At 49.7% G+C, this 20,241-nt stretch overlaps 2 protein-coding genes across 3 annotated transcripts in view; one reads left to right on the top strand and one right to left on the bottom strand.

Annotated features, from left to right (window-relative positions):
- LOC144737650 (uncharacterized) overlaps positions 1-20,241 on the top strand; it is a 75,436-nt gene that overhangs the window by 9,967 nt on the left and 45,228 nt on the right. The window lies entirely within an intron of this gene.
- On the bottom strand, positions 391-10,654 carry LOC144737667 (uncharacterized). Its single transcript, XM_078620483.1, has 3 exons — positions 9,878-10,654; positions 6,613-6,754; positions 391-3,420 (listed from the first exon to the last, which is right to left on the bottom strand). Exons 1-3 carry the CDS (start codon positions 10,179-10,181, stop codon positions 1,734-1,736), a joined length of 2,133 nt encoding a protein of 710 aa, XP_078476609.1. The 5' UTR covers positions 10,182-10,654; the 3' UTR covers positions 391-1,733.

Below are 20,241 nucleotides of genomic sequence, written 5' to 3'. Positions count from 1 at the left end.
TTGTATAATCTCTTGTAGACGTAGATGCCACTGGTTCTTCATGTTCTGCAGATGTAGATGCCACTGGTTCTTCACGTTCTGCAGATGTAGATGCCACTGGTTCTTCACGTTCTGCAGATGTCGATGCCACTGGTTATTCACGTTCTGCAGATGTCGATGTCACTGGTTCTTCACGTTCTGCAGATGTAGATGCCACTGGTTCTTCATGTTCTGCAGATGTAGATGCCACTGGTTCTTCACGTTCTGCAGATGTAGATGCCACTGGTTCTTCATGTTCTGCAGATGTAGATGCCACTGGTTCTTCACGTTCTGCAAATGTACAGTGAGGGAAAAAAGTATTTGATCCCCTGCTGATTTTGTACGTTTGCCCACTGACAAAGAAATGATCAGTCTATAATTTTAATGGTAGGTTTATTTGAACAGTGAGAGACAGAATAACAACAACAAAATCCAGAAAAACGCATGTCAAAAATGTTATAAATTGATTTGCATTTTAATGAGGGAAATAAGTATTTGACCCCCTCTCAATCAGAAAGATTTCTGGCTCCCAGGTGTCTTTTATACTGGTAACAAGCTGAGATTAGGAGCACACTCTTAAAGCGAGTGCTCCTAATCTCAGCTTGTTACCTGTATAAAAGACACCTGTTCACAAAAGCAATCAATCAGATTCCAAACTCTCCACTATGGCCAAGACCAAAGAGCTCTCCAAGGATGTCAGGGACAAGATTGTAGACCTACACAAGGCTGGAATGGTGTACAAGACCATCGCCAAGCAGCTTGGTGAGAAGGTGACAACAGTTGGTGCGATTATTCGCAAATGGAAGAAACACAAAAGAACTGTCAATCTCCCTCGGCCTGGGGCTCCATGCAAGATCTCACCTCGTGGAGTTGCAATGATCATGAGAACGGTGAGGAATCAGCCCAGAACTACACGGGAGGATCTTGTCAATGATCTCAAGGCAGCTGGGACCATAGTCACCAAGAAATCAGTTGGTAACACACTACGCCGTGAAGGACTGAAATCCTGCAGCGTCCGCAAGGTCCCCCTGCTCAAGGAAGCACATATACATGCCCATCTGAAGTTTGCCAATGAACATCTGAATGATTCAGAGGACAACTGGGTGAAAGTGTTGTGGTCAGATGAGACCAAAATGGAGCTCTTTGGCATCAACTCAACTCTCCGTGTTTGGAGGAGGAGGAATGCTGCCTATGACCCCAAGAACACCATCCCCACCGTCAAACATGGAGGTGGAAACATAATGCTTTAGGGGTGTTTTTCTGCTAAGGGGACAGGAAAACTTCACCGCATCAAAGGGACGATGGACGGGGCCATGTACCGTCAAATCTTGGGTGAGAACCTCGAACCCTCAGCCAGGGCATTGAAAATGAGTCGTGGATGGGTATTCCAGCATGACAATGACCCAAAACACACGGCCAAGGAAACAAAGGAGTGGCTCAAGAATAAGCACATTAAGGTCCTGGAGTGGCCTAGCCAGTCTCCAGACCTTAATCCCATAGAAAATCTGTGGAGGAAGCTGAAGGTTCGAGTTGCCAAACGTCAGCCTCGAAACCTTAATGACTTGGAGAAGATCTGCAAAGAGGAGTGGGACAAAATCCCTCCTGAGATGTGTGCAAACCTGGTGGCCAACTACAAGAAACGTCTGACCTCTGTGATTGCCAACAAGGGTTTGCCGCCAAGTACTAAATCATCATCGCGAGCCCCGTCCGTCCCACTATCTGCACCCGCACTCGTTTGCGATAATTTGTTTGTAGAAGATGATGTGGGCGCTCAAGTTCGTGCGATCGTTCCCGCCGCTCGTGCTGTTGCCGTTGTCGATGACGAGCATCTTGAGGCCCGTGTAGTGGACGGGCACGCACAGGGGCTGGCGTCTTTCCTGCTTCAGCAGAACGTAGCTGTGGTTCACGTAGAGGTCGAAGCAGCCGGACGTCGATAGGCACTGCCCAGAGCAGTCGTGGATGTTGGCGAGCTTGGGCTCCACCACGTGCTGCTTGTACAACATGCACAGGCACATGTTCACGTCTTCCAGCTTGCAGCCCGCGCACAGGCTGAATGCGCCACTGCTCTGACCTTTGGCCTTGCCGTTGCCATCGCTCTTGGTGTCGTTCTTCGACGACGGGCAGTGATTTTTGCACCTGCACGGCCCGCCGATGCTCACTGCCTCGACGCTGCGAGGCTTTTTCCTCGACCACTGCTCGCACACCGCCTGCATTGCCTTGAGCACCAGGAACTTGGTGATCTTGCCGTGTGTTTGGCCGCCCGGCGTGACGGCGGCAGCAGCAGCATCCTCCTCCTCCTTGTCCTCCTCCTCCCCGCGGAGAGCCGCCTGCCACCGGGGGTGCCGGGCCCTCCGAGTCCGGGCCCTCGGGTCGTCGCGGCGAGCGGCGGGCGCGAGGGGCGCTGCGTCGTCCCGGCTCAAGTAGTGCCTGAGCAGCCTGCCAAAGTGCGCGGCGCCACTGGCCGGGTCCTTCATGGGCGGCGTGTCGATGAGCTGTTTGAGCAGCAGCACCAGCGTGCGGTCCATGAGCCCCTCGAGGCTGGACGGCCACTCCGCACCCAGCGGGGCCCCGCGCCTCTCGCGCAGGCTCCGCACGACCTCCCACAAGGGGTCGTGGCTTCTGCGCGCTCCTCCTGCTCCTCTACTTCCCCTTCCTCTGCGTTCTCTGCCTCCGTTGCCTCCTCGAGAACCTCGTCCTCCTGCGACCGTTTCTCCTCCACGTCCACCGTCATCGCGGGAAACGCTCGAACCATCACTCTCAACCGCGGCACCCGTCCTCCCTTCGCTCCCTTCCGTTGCCCACTGCTCCACGGCATGGCGTAATTTAGCAACCATCACCTTCTCCTCCTCCTCTTCCTCCAACTCTTTTGCTTGATATCCCTCCGCCACCGCCTCCTCCTCCTCGTCGTCGGGTCCATCCCTCCGTCTCCTTGCGTTCGCTCGAGAGCAATTAGCCGAGCTCTCCCCTCCGCATCTCGGCGCTGCCGTCGGCGACGCAGCCTCCTGTTCCACGACCACCTCCTCCTCGTCGTCCGGCGATGGCGCCGCAGCGATGATGGCGCTGGGCACCGCGAACGCAAAGGCCTCCCGGGTGCGCAGGCTGGCCTCCATCGCGCCGTCACTCCACGAGTCCTGTTTGGCGCATGGCGGCCGCGGCAGCGCCAGGGGCCGGTCGGCGGCGCCGCAGCTGCCGGGGCGACCGCACGTGTTGCTGGGGCGTGACGTCGACGCTAGGAATCTGAAGATGTCGGTGACGAAGGACTTCGGGAGGTGCAGCGGCCTGGCACCGCAGCCTTGGTCGGCGGCGGAAGGAGAGGTGGTGCCGGAATCCTGGCCTTCGTGCACGCCCTCCTGCTCCTCCTCCACCACCTCCTCCACCTCCTCCTCCACTACAGACGTCGAGCTGGAGAAGAAGAAGAGACATCGTTTCAAGGGATTGATGTGGTTACGCAGGAAAGCGATGGATGAGATATGAGACAGGAGATGCGATCATTATTTAGATATACACGACTCAAGTGGCTTCGATTTAAAACTTTCGTGACTGCAGGGATTCATCTTCTTGGTTCTTTCGGTAAAGTCACGTAGAAGGGAAATAATAAAATAATAAAAATAAAACATAATAAAATTATTCTCACGACGTTTTGGCCACAACTGCTAATGCACGGGCATAATATGACTTTGAAACCCCCCGCCCACCTCCTACGCATTTCACAGGTAGTACTAATCACATACCTGCATTTCCCATAAATATGCAAAATTCCTCTTGATATGCAAATTATTTTGTCAAGGCGCCCTTCCCCCCTTCCAACCCAGCTTAAATATATGCTCCAAGCGTGGTGGTGTTTCATTCAGACGCTGTCTCCCCGACAGACCTGGTCTTCACCTGAGGACGGCTGCTTGCATTGTGGCCGAAACGTCGTGAGAATTATTTTATTATGTTTTATTATTATTTTATTATTTCCCTTCTACGTGACTTTACCAAAAGAACCAAGAAGATCAAGTGGCTTCACTCACTATACAATTTATCCCCACCCACTATTCAGGTGGCCCCACCCACTATTTAGGTAGCCACACCCACTCTTTAGGTAGCAACACCCACTATTCAGGTAGCCCCACTCACTACCCTAGTAGCTCCGCCCACTAAAGTAGCACCACTCCCCTACTCAGGTGGCTCCACTTACGGCCTCGGGTAGCTCCGCCCACTACTCAGGTAACGCCGCCCTCCTACTCAGGTGGCTCCACCCACTACTGGAGTAGCTCCACCCAATACTCATATAACACCACCTCCTACTCAGGTTGCTCCGCCCACTACTCAGGTAGTGCCGCCCCCCTACTCAGGTGGCCCCACCCACAACTCTGCCCTTTACTCCGAACCCTCGTGAGTAACCTGGGACAAAAAATGCTAAATTGTATAAAATCGTCAGGGACAATCGGGCAATCGGGCCAGGAGCGGCATTACATTTACTGCAACGCAGTAAATGTTCAACATTAATGAAACAGAATGACTCGCACTATCATCGTCTGCCTTTTGTCTGTCGTGAATTCTGCTCTTGCTCTCACCCAACCCGCGAGTGAAATTAAGGCGGAAGATACATTCTGTGAAACATTGTACCAACATTTTTTTCTTGACTATGAGAATTTAAATGGGGGGGGGGGTGGGGGCTGAGCTTTCAGCAGAAGTGGGGGTGTTGGTCAGCCCCCGTCAGCATCCCCCCCCCCCCCAACTTCCCCTTCAAGGCTACGGGGCTGAGGAGTATAAAGGGTTGAAATCTTAATGTCAAACTTTCACAACCGATATCAAGGTCCAGAATAGACGTTTGGGTCAGGTCGTTGTGAGTAAAATGCCAATGTGTGTTGTACACCCTCTTCCACCTGACATCGCCAAGTTGTTTTTTTATTATCTCTGCAACCCAGACTCATGTGAGGTGGGGGCACGTTTATGGTAATCACACCAACTATTTCCGGCCTAAGAATGGAGACGATTTCACAATTCTGGCAACCGCCCGATGATGGTGATGATGCGGACTGCTATACATTTTCACGTGATAAGCCATTTCGCTCAGCTATCACATGTGACCAAGTCGCTTCTGAAAAATAATCTTATAGCTCAGTGGGTTTTACCTGGAAAGATATATACTGCACACACATGAAAAACATATTTTGGTTTTATTTTATGTGATTGGCTTCCCTTCCCTATACTTTGCACTCCTGTCATGTTTTTTTTATTGTTTGGTGTTGTAACAATCTGACCCCGTGCCTTTACTGGACATCCGTGAAAAAGATCTTAATAGCTCATCGGATTCCTCCAGTATAAATACATATTCTGACTCTGATTCGGAACTACCCGCGGAACGTTCGTACCCATTTGTTAAATGTCGTGTGGATCGCTGTTCTACAACATAACCACCGACCACGGTGCTGGCCAAGCGGGAGTGAAACCTCCACGTTTGCTCGCGTGGCGTGGCCGCGTCGGGTGGCGGAGGGTGTACGACACACAAACGCTGGCATTTTTTTGCTCACGCTGCAAACTTACCCGCCCGAAAAACATCAATTGCGGTACGAATCTTGGTGTCGATAATATAAGTTTTTGATTTAGATTGAGTGAATGTAAATGTGTCGTTAAACCCGCCGCCACCCGACACGGCTAATTAATAAGGTGTTTGTCACGTAAACAAAACGTGGCAATTCGTTACTAGTGTAGTGGTGATACGCGCTGGGGTAAGGATCGTGTGCCAGCGCGTAGTGATTGGCTGTGTGTGTTGGTGACGCGCGCTGACGGTGAAGGATCATGGGTCAGCGCAGGGTCATGGGTTATGAGGCGGTGATTGGCTGGGTATCGGTGACGCGCGCTGACAGCGAGGGGATCGTGTGGCAGCGCGTGGGGATTGGTCAACTAAGGGGGTGCTCACGTCGCGGTCCGCATACGCTCCGTCTCCCGGGAGCGGAGGCTATATAAGGCGGTGCGCACAGGCGCACGGGGAGTTGGTGACCAGTGAAGACAGAAGATGGAGGAGGAAGAGATAGGGCCCTGAGGCACCTAGTCCCGCTGTCCTTGTGGGGACCGGGGCCCTGTGTGGCTCAGAGGCGGGACCTTGGGACCCGGGGCCGAACGTCCGTGTGAGGGCTGGCCCGCGGGACCCAGAGGTCGTGACCCACGCCCAAGCTGGGGTGGGTCTGTAGGCTCCACGGACGCTACGGGGCTGGAGTGCCCGTGAGCGTGTACCGTGAGCGTGTAGCGTGAGCCGTAGTAACCACACGTGTCAAGTGGAATGTGCAGCGTGAGTTGTAGTGACCGCACGTATCAAGTGGAGTGTGTAGTGTGAGAAATAGTGACCACACGTGTTATTGTGGAAAGACAAGTTTTAATAAAGTGTGCTACCCGTCAAGTGGTTTCCCGCCGTCATTCCGAATACTTCACTAGTACAGCACACTGGTTGTGTTGGAGTGTAAAACCACAACATTTACAATTGGAGTAGTACCGTGACATTGTGCCGGTAATTACAACCAGCATCATCAGGCGACAGTCAGAGTTGCGGAGAAATCCTCCTGCTTCGGTCTTAAATAGAGAATCTTGGTGTCGGTTGAGCGCCGTTACCTGGGGTGGTCCACGTCGCTCCGAACCACCGGCGCCGTCTCTGCCACTCTGCGGTGGCATTGCCCACCGATCTTGGCCCCGTCCCTTGGTCGTTCCTGGGTCCGCGTAATCTTGGCACCATCATCACTGCCTCTTCCTCCTCCTGGCGAGAGAGAGACGACGCCGGCATGGAGAATTCTCGAAGACAAAGGCAAAGATCCCCCACTTAGCCTCACACCGGCTGTTGAGTAAAGTGCGGTTAGCGAGCACCTATTAAGACCGACACGGTGCGTGCACAAATTGGGGTGGTGCGCCCACCACCACTACCCAGCAGTCATTGTTTCTCTCCTCATGGCTGTCGTTTTATACACCTCTGCATCGGACACTAATGTCGGGCTGTGTTGACGACCTAAGGGGGAGGCCCAGAAATGGCTCGGGTATATTTATTTACGTGTTATCAGGAAAATCCTTTGACGATGGAACATCTCGCTTTTTTGCGAGGGTTTGTTCCAACTGGTGTTGGCCACGGTCAAGGAATTGCATCAAAAACTGCCGGGTCTGCAGGAGCAGTGCCGCTATAACCACTGCGTCGGCAAACGTGCACTGTTGGGGGAAACGTCGGAATGTGGAATCGTTAAGACCAAGGTTGGCCCAACGTTTCATGCTTACCGGGGGCGCCGGCGTGTCCTAGAAGTAGTCTCAACAACAAGAACAACAACCGCCGTTCACCACTAAGTGGCAGTGACGTCATCACAGCGATTGTGCCAGGTAGGTGTTCCTTGTGGCCATCACGTGAACTGTCGAAGGCTCGTTGCTGTCAATAGGTCACGGGACAGACCCATGGGTTGACTGACTGAGATGACCAGCAGATGCACCACCTGTGCTCCCTTCTGGGTGCCAACTTGCTGCGTTTTAGCTGCCTGGTGCTCCGCTTGTTGTTGCGAGCGTCGCTCCTCCTCTGCCCTCCGCTGTTGTTGTAGGGTGACTGCCTCCAACTGTCCGGTAGCGTCCTTCATGAGCCTTCTCCTCCACAGAGGCCGATCTCATGACACTGCTGGTACCAGAAGTATTCTCGGAACACTGAGACATGTGCAGCTGCGAACGCAATCAGGAGCGTGTTTTCCTGCTGCATGAGGCTTTGTTATTCTGGCTCCCCAAGCAGAGGATCAGGGACCAAAACGCCAAGCAGCCATCAACAAACAGCACTATTGAGAGGTGGGGTTTACTCCTGGCTTTCCTCGCACTATGCCACCCAATAAGAATTGGTCAACCATCCCAATGTAGCCGGGGACCCTCCTGAAATAAAATACTCATTTGAGGCTTTCCTGGGTAAATAAAATACACGGGTGTACATTTATTGAACAACACGCTGCACGCTTTCGCGAAATAAAAAAAAACTGTGCATCTACACAGGTGGAATTAGAACAAACAGGTCACGTACACCCTGTTGATGAGGCCAGAGGGCCGATATTAATAAGTGGATTTTTTGAGTGGAATCTCACTTTATTGTTGTAAATTTCTTCACCGTCTTCAGCCATGTTTGTATGTATTACATTGAACATCTTTCACGGCGTATGTAGCCAACCGTACTAATCGAAATTGCGGTGGAAAGACAACAAACTAAACACAAAAAAGCTATTCTAAACAAATTCGTTTTCAATCTAGATGATTTAAAAGTGCATAGCTGCCAGTGGCTTCCTAATATCGGACGAAAGAGCGTTCCAGACGGCCGCAGAAGCACATCTGAAAGCGCCGCGCGATTCGGTGACCGTATTTGTTCTGCCCAAGCCTCCGCTCACTTGTCTTAAGAGTTTCGGATGACGCCACTCACCTGCACATGTTCTCCTAATCCTCTGTATTTACTACTATAATGAGCCAAGAATGTCTGTGTGTCCCGCGCGTGACGTCACTCCACGTCGGCCATCCCCCTCATTAATAATCATGAACAGGTGACATCCACCACATGGACCCCCCCACCCTCGTTAATAATCATGAGTAGGTGAGGTCACTCCACATGTAGCACCCCCCCCCCCCTCAATAATCATGAAGAGGTGACGTCACTCCATATCGAACAACCCCCGTCATTAATAATCATTAAGAGGTGACGTGTTCCAAATTGACACCCTCCCCCCCCCCGCCATTAATAATAATTAGCGGCTGACATCACTCCACATGGGAGGGCGAGGCGCCTTCTCCCCCCTCCTCAGCGTCAACTTCCAACTTTTACTACAAAGGCAGAACCCTCACGTCACGCGGTCTCCGTAACGCTGTTGAGACATCGAAGTAAAAAGGACGTCACGATGAACAAGGGATTATAATCTTATTATAATCTTAAAATGAAATAGGTCTGTGTCACCGCGCCCTTACAAATTGCACTCGCATTGATGCAATGAATATCACGTCGCGGTCTGATTTTCACTTACAAGTCTCAGATTTACTGCAATACACCCGTCCTTGGAGGCTAGTTTACCTATAATTTGCATAAACGGGTGACTAATCGATGGTCACACGCATGGTTCGATGCGTGTAAAGTGAGCGTCGGAATCGATTTTTTATGAAATGCCTCTCAATCAGGCGCCAGCGTGCAAACCGTCGTGCGGTCTCATTAACACCACACGTACACAAACACCATCACCGCCATCACTGACATCGTCACATGAACACCATCACCGCCATCACTGACATCGTCACACTAACACCATCACCGCCATCACTGACATCGTCACACTAACACCATCACTGTCACACTGATACCATCACTGTCACATTGACACCATCACTGTCACATTGACACCATCACTGTCACACTGACACGACCGTCGCCCCACTACTCGAACACCATCACAAAAACCACGTCACTACCATCGCACTAACAACATCACCACCATCATCACAACCACGGGCACCGATATATTAATCCTATCACTATACCAAAGACAAAAATCCCCCTTATAGCCTGAACAGACTGTTGGGGCAAGTGCTGAAAGCGAGCACCTATGAATGCCGGCACGGCATACGAGGGGGTGGGTGGCCAGCACCACACCCGGCCGCCTTTGCCTCCATAGTGGCGATGTTTACACACCACACCAGGTATTCGTTTGAGGCTGAGTCGACCTAGGAGAGGCTTAGGACCGCTTCCGATAATCATCACTGGTGTTAGTGGCCGCAAGGTTCGTAGCACAGCGCAAACCGCATCACTACTGCTTCTACCACCACCACCACAAACACCAGCAGACATCCACCATGACTACCAGCACCAGCAATAAACGGTACCTCACCATCTCACCTGACGTGTGTAGACCGGCCGAGGATGAGCTGGGAGACCCTGAGCCAGCCCACTGATCTTTCACTTCTCCTTCACCCCCTGATTCTCCTCTTCGGAGCCTTCTCAATATCACCTGGAGGAGATCTTTGTGAGTAGCAAGCGCATCACCTGCTCTGTCCTCGGCTCCACGTGCAATCTCCTGCTGCTGCTGATGCTCCTGCTGATGATAGAGGCCTTTGCATGGACCACCCAGCGAGGCTGAAAGCAAGGCCACCACGGTCAGAACCGTCCCGACCACCGCGGCCGCAACAGCTGACCGTCCCATCGTTTTTTTTCCCAAAGAGGCCTCTCCCTCCTGCCCCCTGGGGCACGAATTAGCTGTTCGGCTCGTCGCAGCGTGGTTCGATTCCTGACCCTGACATGGAGTTGGAGCGAGAGTCGCGACCTCCCTGCGATGTTGCGCGAGTCGACTGTGCAGAGTAAAACGAGTTCGGCCTTTTTGACTTTTACCAATTGGAGCCAAACACCACCAACGAGTGCCACTGCCCACCAGAAGGTTAAAAAAAAGCCGATGTGAAAAGGTCAAAGCGCGTGCGACGTGCGCGAGGTTCACGCGTACTGCCGGAGTTGCGGGGACGCCTTTTGGAGTTGCGGGGTGGAACGAGGGGAGTCGGGAGCGACACGGAGCGACTCGGTCGACACGAAGACCGTTGGGCACTCGTTGCGTCGAATAGCCTCGCCTTCGAATGCCAAATGGCAGAGACCGTGCAATGTTCAGTAGCCTCCTCCCCCACCCCCCACACAACCTTGGACTTTTATTTTATCATGGTTAATAATAATAATTTATTATTATTCATTTGTAATGTTAGTGTGTTCGTCTGAGTGTTTTGGGGCATGGTATGGTTCAGCAGCAGCCCCACCCTCCACCTATGCTCCTAATTCGTTGGCTGATTTCGTGTAGGTTTGGAGACTCGTTTGTTGATGATGGTCACTGTAGACAATGATGAGAGGGCCACACGAGCAGATGGGATCTATGGACAAAAGATTGACACAGACTGGTTGCTGATGGGGTCTCCAGACAATGATAGACTGACAAACCGGTCCTTGATGGGTTATCTAGATAATTATAAACCGATAGACTCATCTTCAATGATGTATCTAGGCAATTCTAGAATAACAGATAGGTCTCTGATTGGGGGTCTTTGGACAATGACTTTTTTTTAAGCGGTCTCGAGATCATTATAGACAGTGCTGACAGTCTGGTCCCTGACAAAGTCTGTAGACTGTAAATGACAAGCCAAGTTTTGGCCAACCTCTTAATGTGACCTTAAGATAATAAAGTGATAGACCAGTCTCTGATGGGGGCTACTAATCATATCTGATGGTGACCCAAGAATATATTTTGTGTAGACTCAAGGACTCTGGATCTACGGACATTAGACTTCCAATCGGATTTCAACACCACGACGATAAAAGCTAGACATGAAACATGCATTGTATAGAATGAGGACGCACACAAAGACAAAGATCCCTTGTATTGCCTTAATGGAGTTTTGGGGGAAATGCTGTTAGCGAACACTTACGAATTTCCAGCATGACACACAAGAGGGTGGGTGGCCAGCACCACAGTGGGTCACCTTTGTCTGCTGAGTGGCTCACTTGAGGCTGAGGCGACCTTGGGGACGCCCAGGACTGGTTCAGATAACCGTCGCTGGTGTTGGTGGCTGTGAGTAGGAATCGTACCACAATGCTCTAACCGCTGCGCCACCGCTCCCACAGACCCATCCCCATTGGGTCATCCAAAGGCCATTTTCAAGACACGTTCCAGATTGAGGATATGGACGTTGAAAAGGAACCATAAGACGGAATCACCCTGGCTCTTGTTCCAAGGCCGCAGGCAAACATTTATGTCGCTCGTTAAGAGACAAACCACGCTGGCTCAGATATAGCGCGGCAGATGCAAACGCTCATGGGCATCAAACGTAGCCGCTGCGACCTTGTACCACATGCGACCCTTGTGTTATGGGACACACGCGCGCGTGCGCTCGCACACACACACATGCTGCCTCTCCGGAAAGACTTTGATGATTAGAAAGCTCCTTGTCTCCTTTCAACAGAGCAGATACCTCCAAGTGCATGCAAGACAGGCGCTCCAGAATATGCAAACATGGAAGCGTGTATGTGTGTGTGCGTGCGTATGTCGTCCAGGAGCGGTAGTGTAGCGGTTAGCGCGCTGCGCTATGAACCTGGCGACCCGGGTTCGATTCCCGCTCACGGCCAACACCGGTGACGATTATCTGAACCGGTCCCGGGGCCTCCCCAAGGTCGACTCAGCCTCAAATGAGTACCTGGTGCGGTGTGTAAACATTGCCACTAGGGAGACAAAGGCGGTCGGGCGTGGTGCTGGCCACCCACCGTTCCGGCCTTCATAGGTGCTCGCTAACAGCACTTGCCCCTACAGTCTGTTAAGGCTATATGGGGGATCTTTGTATGTCGTCCACCCTGTCGTGTCGGTTGAAAACGAGGGCTTTGTGAGGTAGCGCGGGCGACTCGGGGAGGATCGAGCCACCAGCTGAGCTGCCACCGCTGAGTACCTGGGCTCGATTCCAGGTGTGTGGTTGCCCAGCTGTGATTCAAACTGGGTTTTGAAGTGGAAGTGAGTTGATGATCTCATAATAATGTACGGTGCGGCGGAAAGAACCAGTCACGTTAAAGTTGCTCCGGCATTCATTTTGGATTCCAGGATTGCGCTGTTCTGAACGGATACTTCTTGTCATGACGTGACTCTGATAACACAATCGGGATAACATTGAGGAAAGAGACGAGAGATTTTTTTTTTAAAGGGCATTTTGTAATTCCAGGCAAGACAGGAGGAGCCAGGACAAGAGACACGTGCACCAAAAAAGAAGGATTGTGAAACCCAGACAAACCGCAGGCACTCCAAGACAAGGTTGACGATTCGCCCTCGATCATCGTCGTCGTCGTCGTCATCGTCAGCGGCCATGGTTTATGCGATGCAGGGTGAAGGCCTTCCCTAGTTTAACACGTAGGCTTTCGCGACCAAATGTAATGCATAATATAGGTTTTTTTGGGTTAGATCGTATAACTATAAATGTGTAATTAAACTCGCCACCACCCGACACATTTGACTTGTCGCCTGATGAAGCTAGTTGTAATTACTGGCGAAACGTCGTACTCAGATTGTAAATGTTGTGGATTTTCTCCCCAACACACCGATGTGCTGTACTAGTGTAATGACGACTTGACACACTTCTCTTGAGATGGCACTTTATTGAAGACACGTTCACTTGACACAGGCGGAGACCGCACTGCAACAACCCAGAGTCTCCCGCGCATCTCACTTATATACCGACCGAGGCCACGCCCCCCTTCCCGAACCTTCTCGCTGACTCTGGACGCTCGCTCCACCGGCAGACTCTACCGTTCTCTTCCGTCACCTGACCACGCTCCCTTCTCGATCATTCCCATAGCCACCAGTCCCTTCGAACTCACAACTGACTCCCCTGTCATTACCTCCTGTGGCCACTAGTGCATTTGCACTGTAGGCTGACTCTCCTGTCATTACCTCTCGTGGCCACTAGTCAACTCATGTAGGGTCTACTGTCAGTACACTCGGAACGAATTGGCCACGTTCTGTTTATGTTACAAACCTTACTAATTGGTCGTGTCGGGTGGCGGCTGGTTTAACAGCACATTTATAGTTACGCGATCTAACCTAAAAAAAACTATATTATGGAGGCCTTCCCTAGTTCGTTGCCCATCTCTCACGGTCTCGTGACATTGCAATCTGTCTCTCTTTTGCGCACGATCCGACCCTATCACTCCATCTCCCCGGTGGGTCATCCTCTCTTGGTGCTTTCCCTCCTTTGGCCGGCATTCTGTCACCGGTCACGTCAATATTATTTACTTATTTTATAAGGCATAGCAGATCCAACAACAAAGGGCTTCTGAGTACTGTACAGTAAAATATACACATCTACAAAAAACCCACATCTCTAGTTCATCTAACATATAGGAAATAAGTCTGTTTTTAGTTTCTAAATGGGAGAATTGTCAGCGGTCAGGCGCAGTTCTTCAGGCGGAGGCGTTCCAAATCTGAGTTAGGGCCGAGGACCAAAGAAGCCCGAACCTCGGAACTTTTATGCCGAAAGCGTGGCTGATAGCGGAGGCATGGTCAATGGTGCGTGATAACCTTCTAGGATTTGTAAAGCTGCAGTCTTACCGGTGAAATGTTGAGGCAGTTGCCTAAAGAGGCCACTCACTTAACAGTCAACGCAACGTCTTCGTTTTGTGTTTGCTCTCTGAGCAATGGCTCTCAGTTTATCTCCACGTGTAGGTGTCTCTCCGTGTGCTTCTCTCTGCTCTTTTTTTTAGCTTTGATTCCACCTTTGTCCGGTGCCCTTGTTTCTGATTAATCAGTCGCAGCTGACAAATACGTAATGAATGAAAGCATTTTTTTAATTCAAGCCCATTTGCTATGCTACTTTCATTATCACATTAAGTTTTTACGGAAAATAACTCAACTCTGCTCTCGTTTGCCTCTTGAGTTGAAAATTTTGGTCCTCATTGTAATCCAACGTTTTTTTTATGTTGTTTAGCAAAATCGTTTATCTTGCATCCAACTTTGCAGCCTTGTTTGCAAAATTTACTCTTTCGCTTTTGGAAATTCGTTTCCATCGTGATGACAACTATTTCATAAAGCGCATCCGAGGTGGACAACGCCTCCTACGTATACACCTATGCTTTTATTTTCTGTAACCCACTTTTCACATACTATATAGTTGAATGTTGCTGTCAAAAGTCTTGAGTAAGAGTGTACCTGCTCATCTAACTCTTCTGATTCGGATTTGGCCGCGAACTTCATTCCCTCTTCTTTCAGTGTCAATTATTTTGATAACTTCTATGACCTATGTTATTATATTTTTGTTATCAAGATCTTGGTTTGTTGACAGCTTGGATGACTGCTGTCATTGTACAGAGGCTGATATCGATCACATGAACGTAAAATTGTCCCCACTGGCAAAGAGATGAACACGCCCCTCAATAGCATTCCACCGTGGACAGGGAAACACCTCACTTGAAGCTCTCCGAAGCGTTTTCCGATTGTTAGCGCACATCGTTCGTTTCGCTCCAAATTCCAGGGAGCTTCTTTAGGAACATTTTAGTACGAAGTCCGATGTTCCGCAGGTCCAACCCGAAAACACATTATTCGAGAGCTATAGAGGGAGAAAACACGAAAACCCGCTCCGTAGTAACCACGCTTTCACTTTTTGACTTTGAGCCACAGCTTCCGCCTTTTCTGCAGTGATTCCAGAATAGAGGTGACCCACGATTCGGTGACGAGCAATGGCTCATCTCTATGCCTTCACCGCCGTCCCCCACCACCACCAACCGCCACCCCCACCAACGCTCCGGCGCCACGTAGCTCCACAAACCCTTCCACATCAAACGGTACTGGCGCGCCACCGTCGGCCCGAAGGGATCGCGTTGTGCCCGAGTCACGGCCATTAATGCGAAAGCCAAAAAAAAAAACGTCACGGACGGCCTTTTTGAAAACAGAACAGAAAGGTCTTCTTCCCCTGCAGCCAAGTCCCAGGCGCATCCAACTGCACGTGGCACACGAGGTGACTGCGTTGGTATTGCGACTCGACCGGGGCGTACAGGTTATAGCCAGTCTGAAAAGACATCTGTCAAGGCCTCGGAAAGTCAACATGTTTCTTCACGGTCACCGAAATGTGCACGCGGTGGCAGAGAGCGCTGAGCAGCACTGCTGAGACGCTGCGAGTTCTCTTGCTGAGGTTTCGTGAAGTCACCGGCGTTCAGACGGGGGGGGGGATTCGAGTGTTGAGAGGTTGATGGGGACTGTTCACTGTTACCACACGAGGCGACGTGAGTGGGCCTCGAGTTTATCTGATTTCTCCTGCCACTGGTCAACAAAATAAGTAACTTGTTTAATTAATTAATAATTTTACATGAGTGAATGCAAACTTGAGTTTGTAAAAAATATATCAAATCGCGTTTCCTTGATTTACCGAATTATTCGAGTTATCACCTAATTCGGGCCAGTTTCCTTGCCCCCCAGATGTAAAATGTCACTGTTCCCGCCGCCTACAACAATCGCGATTGCGTTGAGAGATGTATAGTAAGATCATCGATTATCCGGTGGCTTTGGCGGGGGGGTGGAAGGGGCCGCCAGATAATCACAATCATTTAAAATAGCTTATTATTGTCCATTCTTGCGTAGGTGTTGCTTATATATAATTTTTTTGTCTTTTACATTTGTTTACTATACAAAATTGGCATAAATAAACATACAAATAGACAAAATTAAATATCCTCCTGTTAAAAAGTTCCTGCATTTACTGTACCGTACTTACCACTTCCATCTCGAAGACTTCTGCATGGGGTGATGTACGTACTATGCTCATGTTGCAACAACATGATGTGTTTTACGATCACAGGACTGATGCAACCTTTGGAGCGGTTTCTTCCTCTTTTACCGGATCAGCCCCGGGGACTGCTGGACAATGCTGGAAGCCGGATAATCGATGATCAACTATTTCCACCCACGTCGAATGTTTTGACGTACAGAATTCACACCAGATTGAGAAGCGAATTCGTCCTGGAAAACTCTAGCTCCTGCCCAAATTAGCAGGCAACTCTGGAGTATTTTTTTGTTATGAGACCTTTTTTTGCTAATATTTGTATAAATAAAAATCTTGATCTGTATGTCTCAAAAACATGTAGGGTACTTCCCGACAAGGTAGAAAGCTGAAATTTGGTACGTAGGTAGTTTTTATGACACAAACAACAGAACAAATCTGAAAACCAAAGATTTTAAATTTTAAGGTCCCCAAATTTCGATTTTTAAGTGACGTATAAACATGTTTGTGCGTGATAATTGTTTTTTTACCCTTCCATCTGGCAACAAAACTGACACCTTTTTTAAAAGGAGTCATGCTTACATAGACCACAATACCTGCAGTCATAATGCAAACAAAAACATAACTCTGATAATGTGCACTGTCCTTGAAGTTGATTGGTCCACACCCGAGACAGCTTTCCTTAGAGCCTAGTCTCACATGAGATATGTGTTCTTTATAATAAAACGAAGAACGGAATTTTAAATTGAGTGGTTTCTGATGGGTACGCTTTTAAATATGAGTAGAATCAAGTCGTCAACAATTTTGCTGTTAAATATAAATGTTTGGAGTAGTTGTTAGTGTCTGATCATAGATACAAATTGTAAAGAAATCATACCAGGTTAATTATTCTACTCATGAATTCCTGCAGTCACGAAAGCTTTAAGTCAAGATTTATTTATTGAAAACTTTTGCCTGGCAGAGAAAGGCTTCATGAACTTGTCAAAGTATAAAAAATTTGAATGGTGAACATGCAAACAAACATGCTCTACACCAGAGACAATACAGATGTAGTGGCATCGTAGGGTGTCACTGCATGATTATGTGAAGCTAGTCGGTGTGAGGCACGACACACAGCGTTCACACCACTGACAGCACTGCATCGTGGATGCAGTACCGGCCCTAGCGGGGGCCGGCTGAGATCGCCTGTTAGGGATTGATAGCACTGCACTCTGCGTGCAGTGCCAGCCCCTAGAGGTTAGGGGCGAGAGTGCCGGGTACGGTGCAGGGTTCACCGGGGGCCATGGCACTCTCGGTGAACCCGCGGGGCACGTGACCAGAGGTACCGACTGGGGGGGACCCCCAAAGAGGGGGCTGGGGGATCACAGGTCCAGGGAATATCCCTCTAGGACCTTCGAGAAGGTGGGCGTGGCTATGGGCGGAGCCAGCCCCGCCACTGACAATATAAGCCGGAGCCCTGAACGGGTCCGGCTGCTGTTATACGAATCAAGACTCCAAGTCGTCACCCGAAGGAAGAGCCCCGACTACAAGACCCGAACCCGAGCCGGGATCCCGTCCGATATAGCCTCCCCAGTGTGTGTTAGGGTTTGCTAGCCTGGAGGGACTTCCTCTCTAGGTTATCGGGTAAAGGGGAGATATCCCTTGGTGTTTAGGGCTGAATTGTTAAATAAACGTGTTGCCTCCAAGAAGCCTTCGTCTCCCTTCGTGTGAACTACTACACGTATATTATAATAGCATGTTTGTTTTCATGTTCACCACAAGTACGTGTGGTTGGAACATCTTAACACCTGTTTTATTGCCAGAAAGGGTAAACTTATTTTTTATATGTTTTTGTTGTTTATTTTTAAGCAGGGGTCACGAAAATAGTGTTGGAGGTGTTGGGGGCGGCATCTTGAGTCTTGAGTTATGTGATTCATGGAAACGTGGTAAATGTGTAGTGATTCAGTCGGAGACAGGGTTCTTAAGGCACCCTTTGTTATTAAACACGTTGGGGAGCTAACCGCGCCCCACGTGCTTACACACTAGTCACACACCCTTCTCTTTCGACGGCACTACCTAGCTAGAACAGTTGGCAGGCTGTTTAGCTAGCGGTGTCTAAGGTGGTTGAGATGGCAGCGACAAAGTTGACGAACAGCGACACAGCGAGGGGATCCACTTCCAGCAACAGCCCTGAGCCCCCACCCCGGGCCCCCTCTTATTCTCCTGGCGTGGCCTCGCCCCGCCCTTGCCACGCCCCCTTTTCTAGTACCTACTAGCAGGTTCTTGGGCTTCCAGATCGACCCCTTCCTGGGCTTCCCCTTCGATCTTCTCCTGCTGACGTGTGTACTGCCCACTCCTGCCAGTACCACTTCCCTGTCAGCAGCCTGCGTAATTACACTACAAATGTATGACCGCACCAAAGAGCCGTCGTGTTCAAATTGGGTTTTTCACTCCATTAAGTTCTGAGGTAAAATGTAAAAAAGTTTGTGGGCATTCAACGAATGTTCTTTGCATATGTGCCCCGAGTATGAATCAGTTGATCTGTATGTATGTGTAATGCCTTCGAAGACACGGACTGTCGAGGGTGTCTTTATTCTTTTCTCGATCTCTTTACAGCGTCCATTCGATCTCACATTTACGATTTGAGGACATAACGACCGCTGACTATAGCTGACCGACTATATAGCGACGACTGACTATACAGCTGACTAACTATATAGCGACGACGGAGACGACGGCGATGAAGCGACGACAGCGACGATGGCGATGAAACAATGACAGCGATGACGGCCAGGACTCCGAGCCCCATGGCAGCCTAGAACCCCACTTCTCGCCCCCTTTTATCCTCCAACGTGGCCATGGCTCTGCCCCTGGCCACGCCCCTCTTCTTGAACTCCCTCGCAGGTTCCTGAAGCCTCTAGATCATTCCCCTCTTAGTTCCCCTGGCCTGGTTATCCCCTCTTTTGGTCGCTAGGCATATATACTCTCTCTGTTGTAATCCTATACTGTTTCCACACCCGTAGTTACCACTCGTGGCTGCTAGTCCACGCACTGTCTCTACATATGTACGTTATGTTGAACTTCTTTCGCACAGTACATAGCCAATGGCGCTAAATCGGAGGTGCGGGGGAAGGACAACAAAGTTAATTATGGAGAGGACTTCATAAATATGTCTGTGAAGCACCAAAATGTATCACGGTGCTTGGTGTATTGGCTGCCGTTGATATACAGTAGAACCCCTCTTAACGACCACCCCTGTTAATGTCTAAATCGCTTAATGACAGACCTCCATAGAGCCCAATGTGTTTGCTTAGCGACCATTCCACTTTTAACGATGGGTTGTTGTAGGTAAAGTAAATATGAATTTGGGTGAAAAGGGGTATGTTTCGATGTTATCGGAACGAATTAAGCCTTTTAACATGTATTTCCTATACTCGCTTAACGACCGGTTTCGTGGAACCAATCACCATCGTTAAGAGGGGTTCTACTGTACACATACTCAACAATTAGCTGACAGAACATCAACTGAATCCTTCTCAGGGGCCAAATTAGCCCATCATTTTCTCTAGGTCGACAAACATGAGCACCACTTTGTGAGTAGTCAACAGAAGTTGCCCAAGAGAGAGAAGTCGTCCCACACCATGGGAATGTGGAATTTTATCCGTTGATTCAGGGTCACCTGTATACAGGAGATGGGGGATGAAGTCATATTGGCTTCTCTCGACCGTGTTATATAATTTCCATTCAAATGCAAATTCCTTTAAAGAACATTTCTGAAAAAAAGCAAACTAGATCTTAAGATACACAACTCAGATATGTGTTCCAGGCCATTTCACGTGAATGTGAAGCCTTGTGAATGATAGGGGAGGGGAAAGGCTAAAAGGTAGAGAACAAGAGCAAGCTATACTCTTTGGTTCTTTCGGTAAAGTCACGTAGGTATAAAAATAAAATATCACGACGTTTAGATCGCAACACAAGCGGTCGTCCTCAGACGGAAAAAAT

This window comes from Lampetra planeri, chromosome 3, assembly GCF_965212315.1.
Source record: "Lampetra planeri chromosome 3, kcLamPlan1.2.h2, whole genome shotgun sequence".
Lineage (NCBI taxonomy): Eukaryota > Metazoa > Chordata > Hyperoartia > Petromyzontiformes > Petromyzontidae > Lampetra > Lampetra planeri.
The sequence above is the reverse complement of the archived record's forward strand: the minus strand, read 5'-3'. Positions and strand labels throughout refer to the sequence as shown.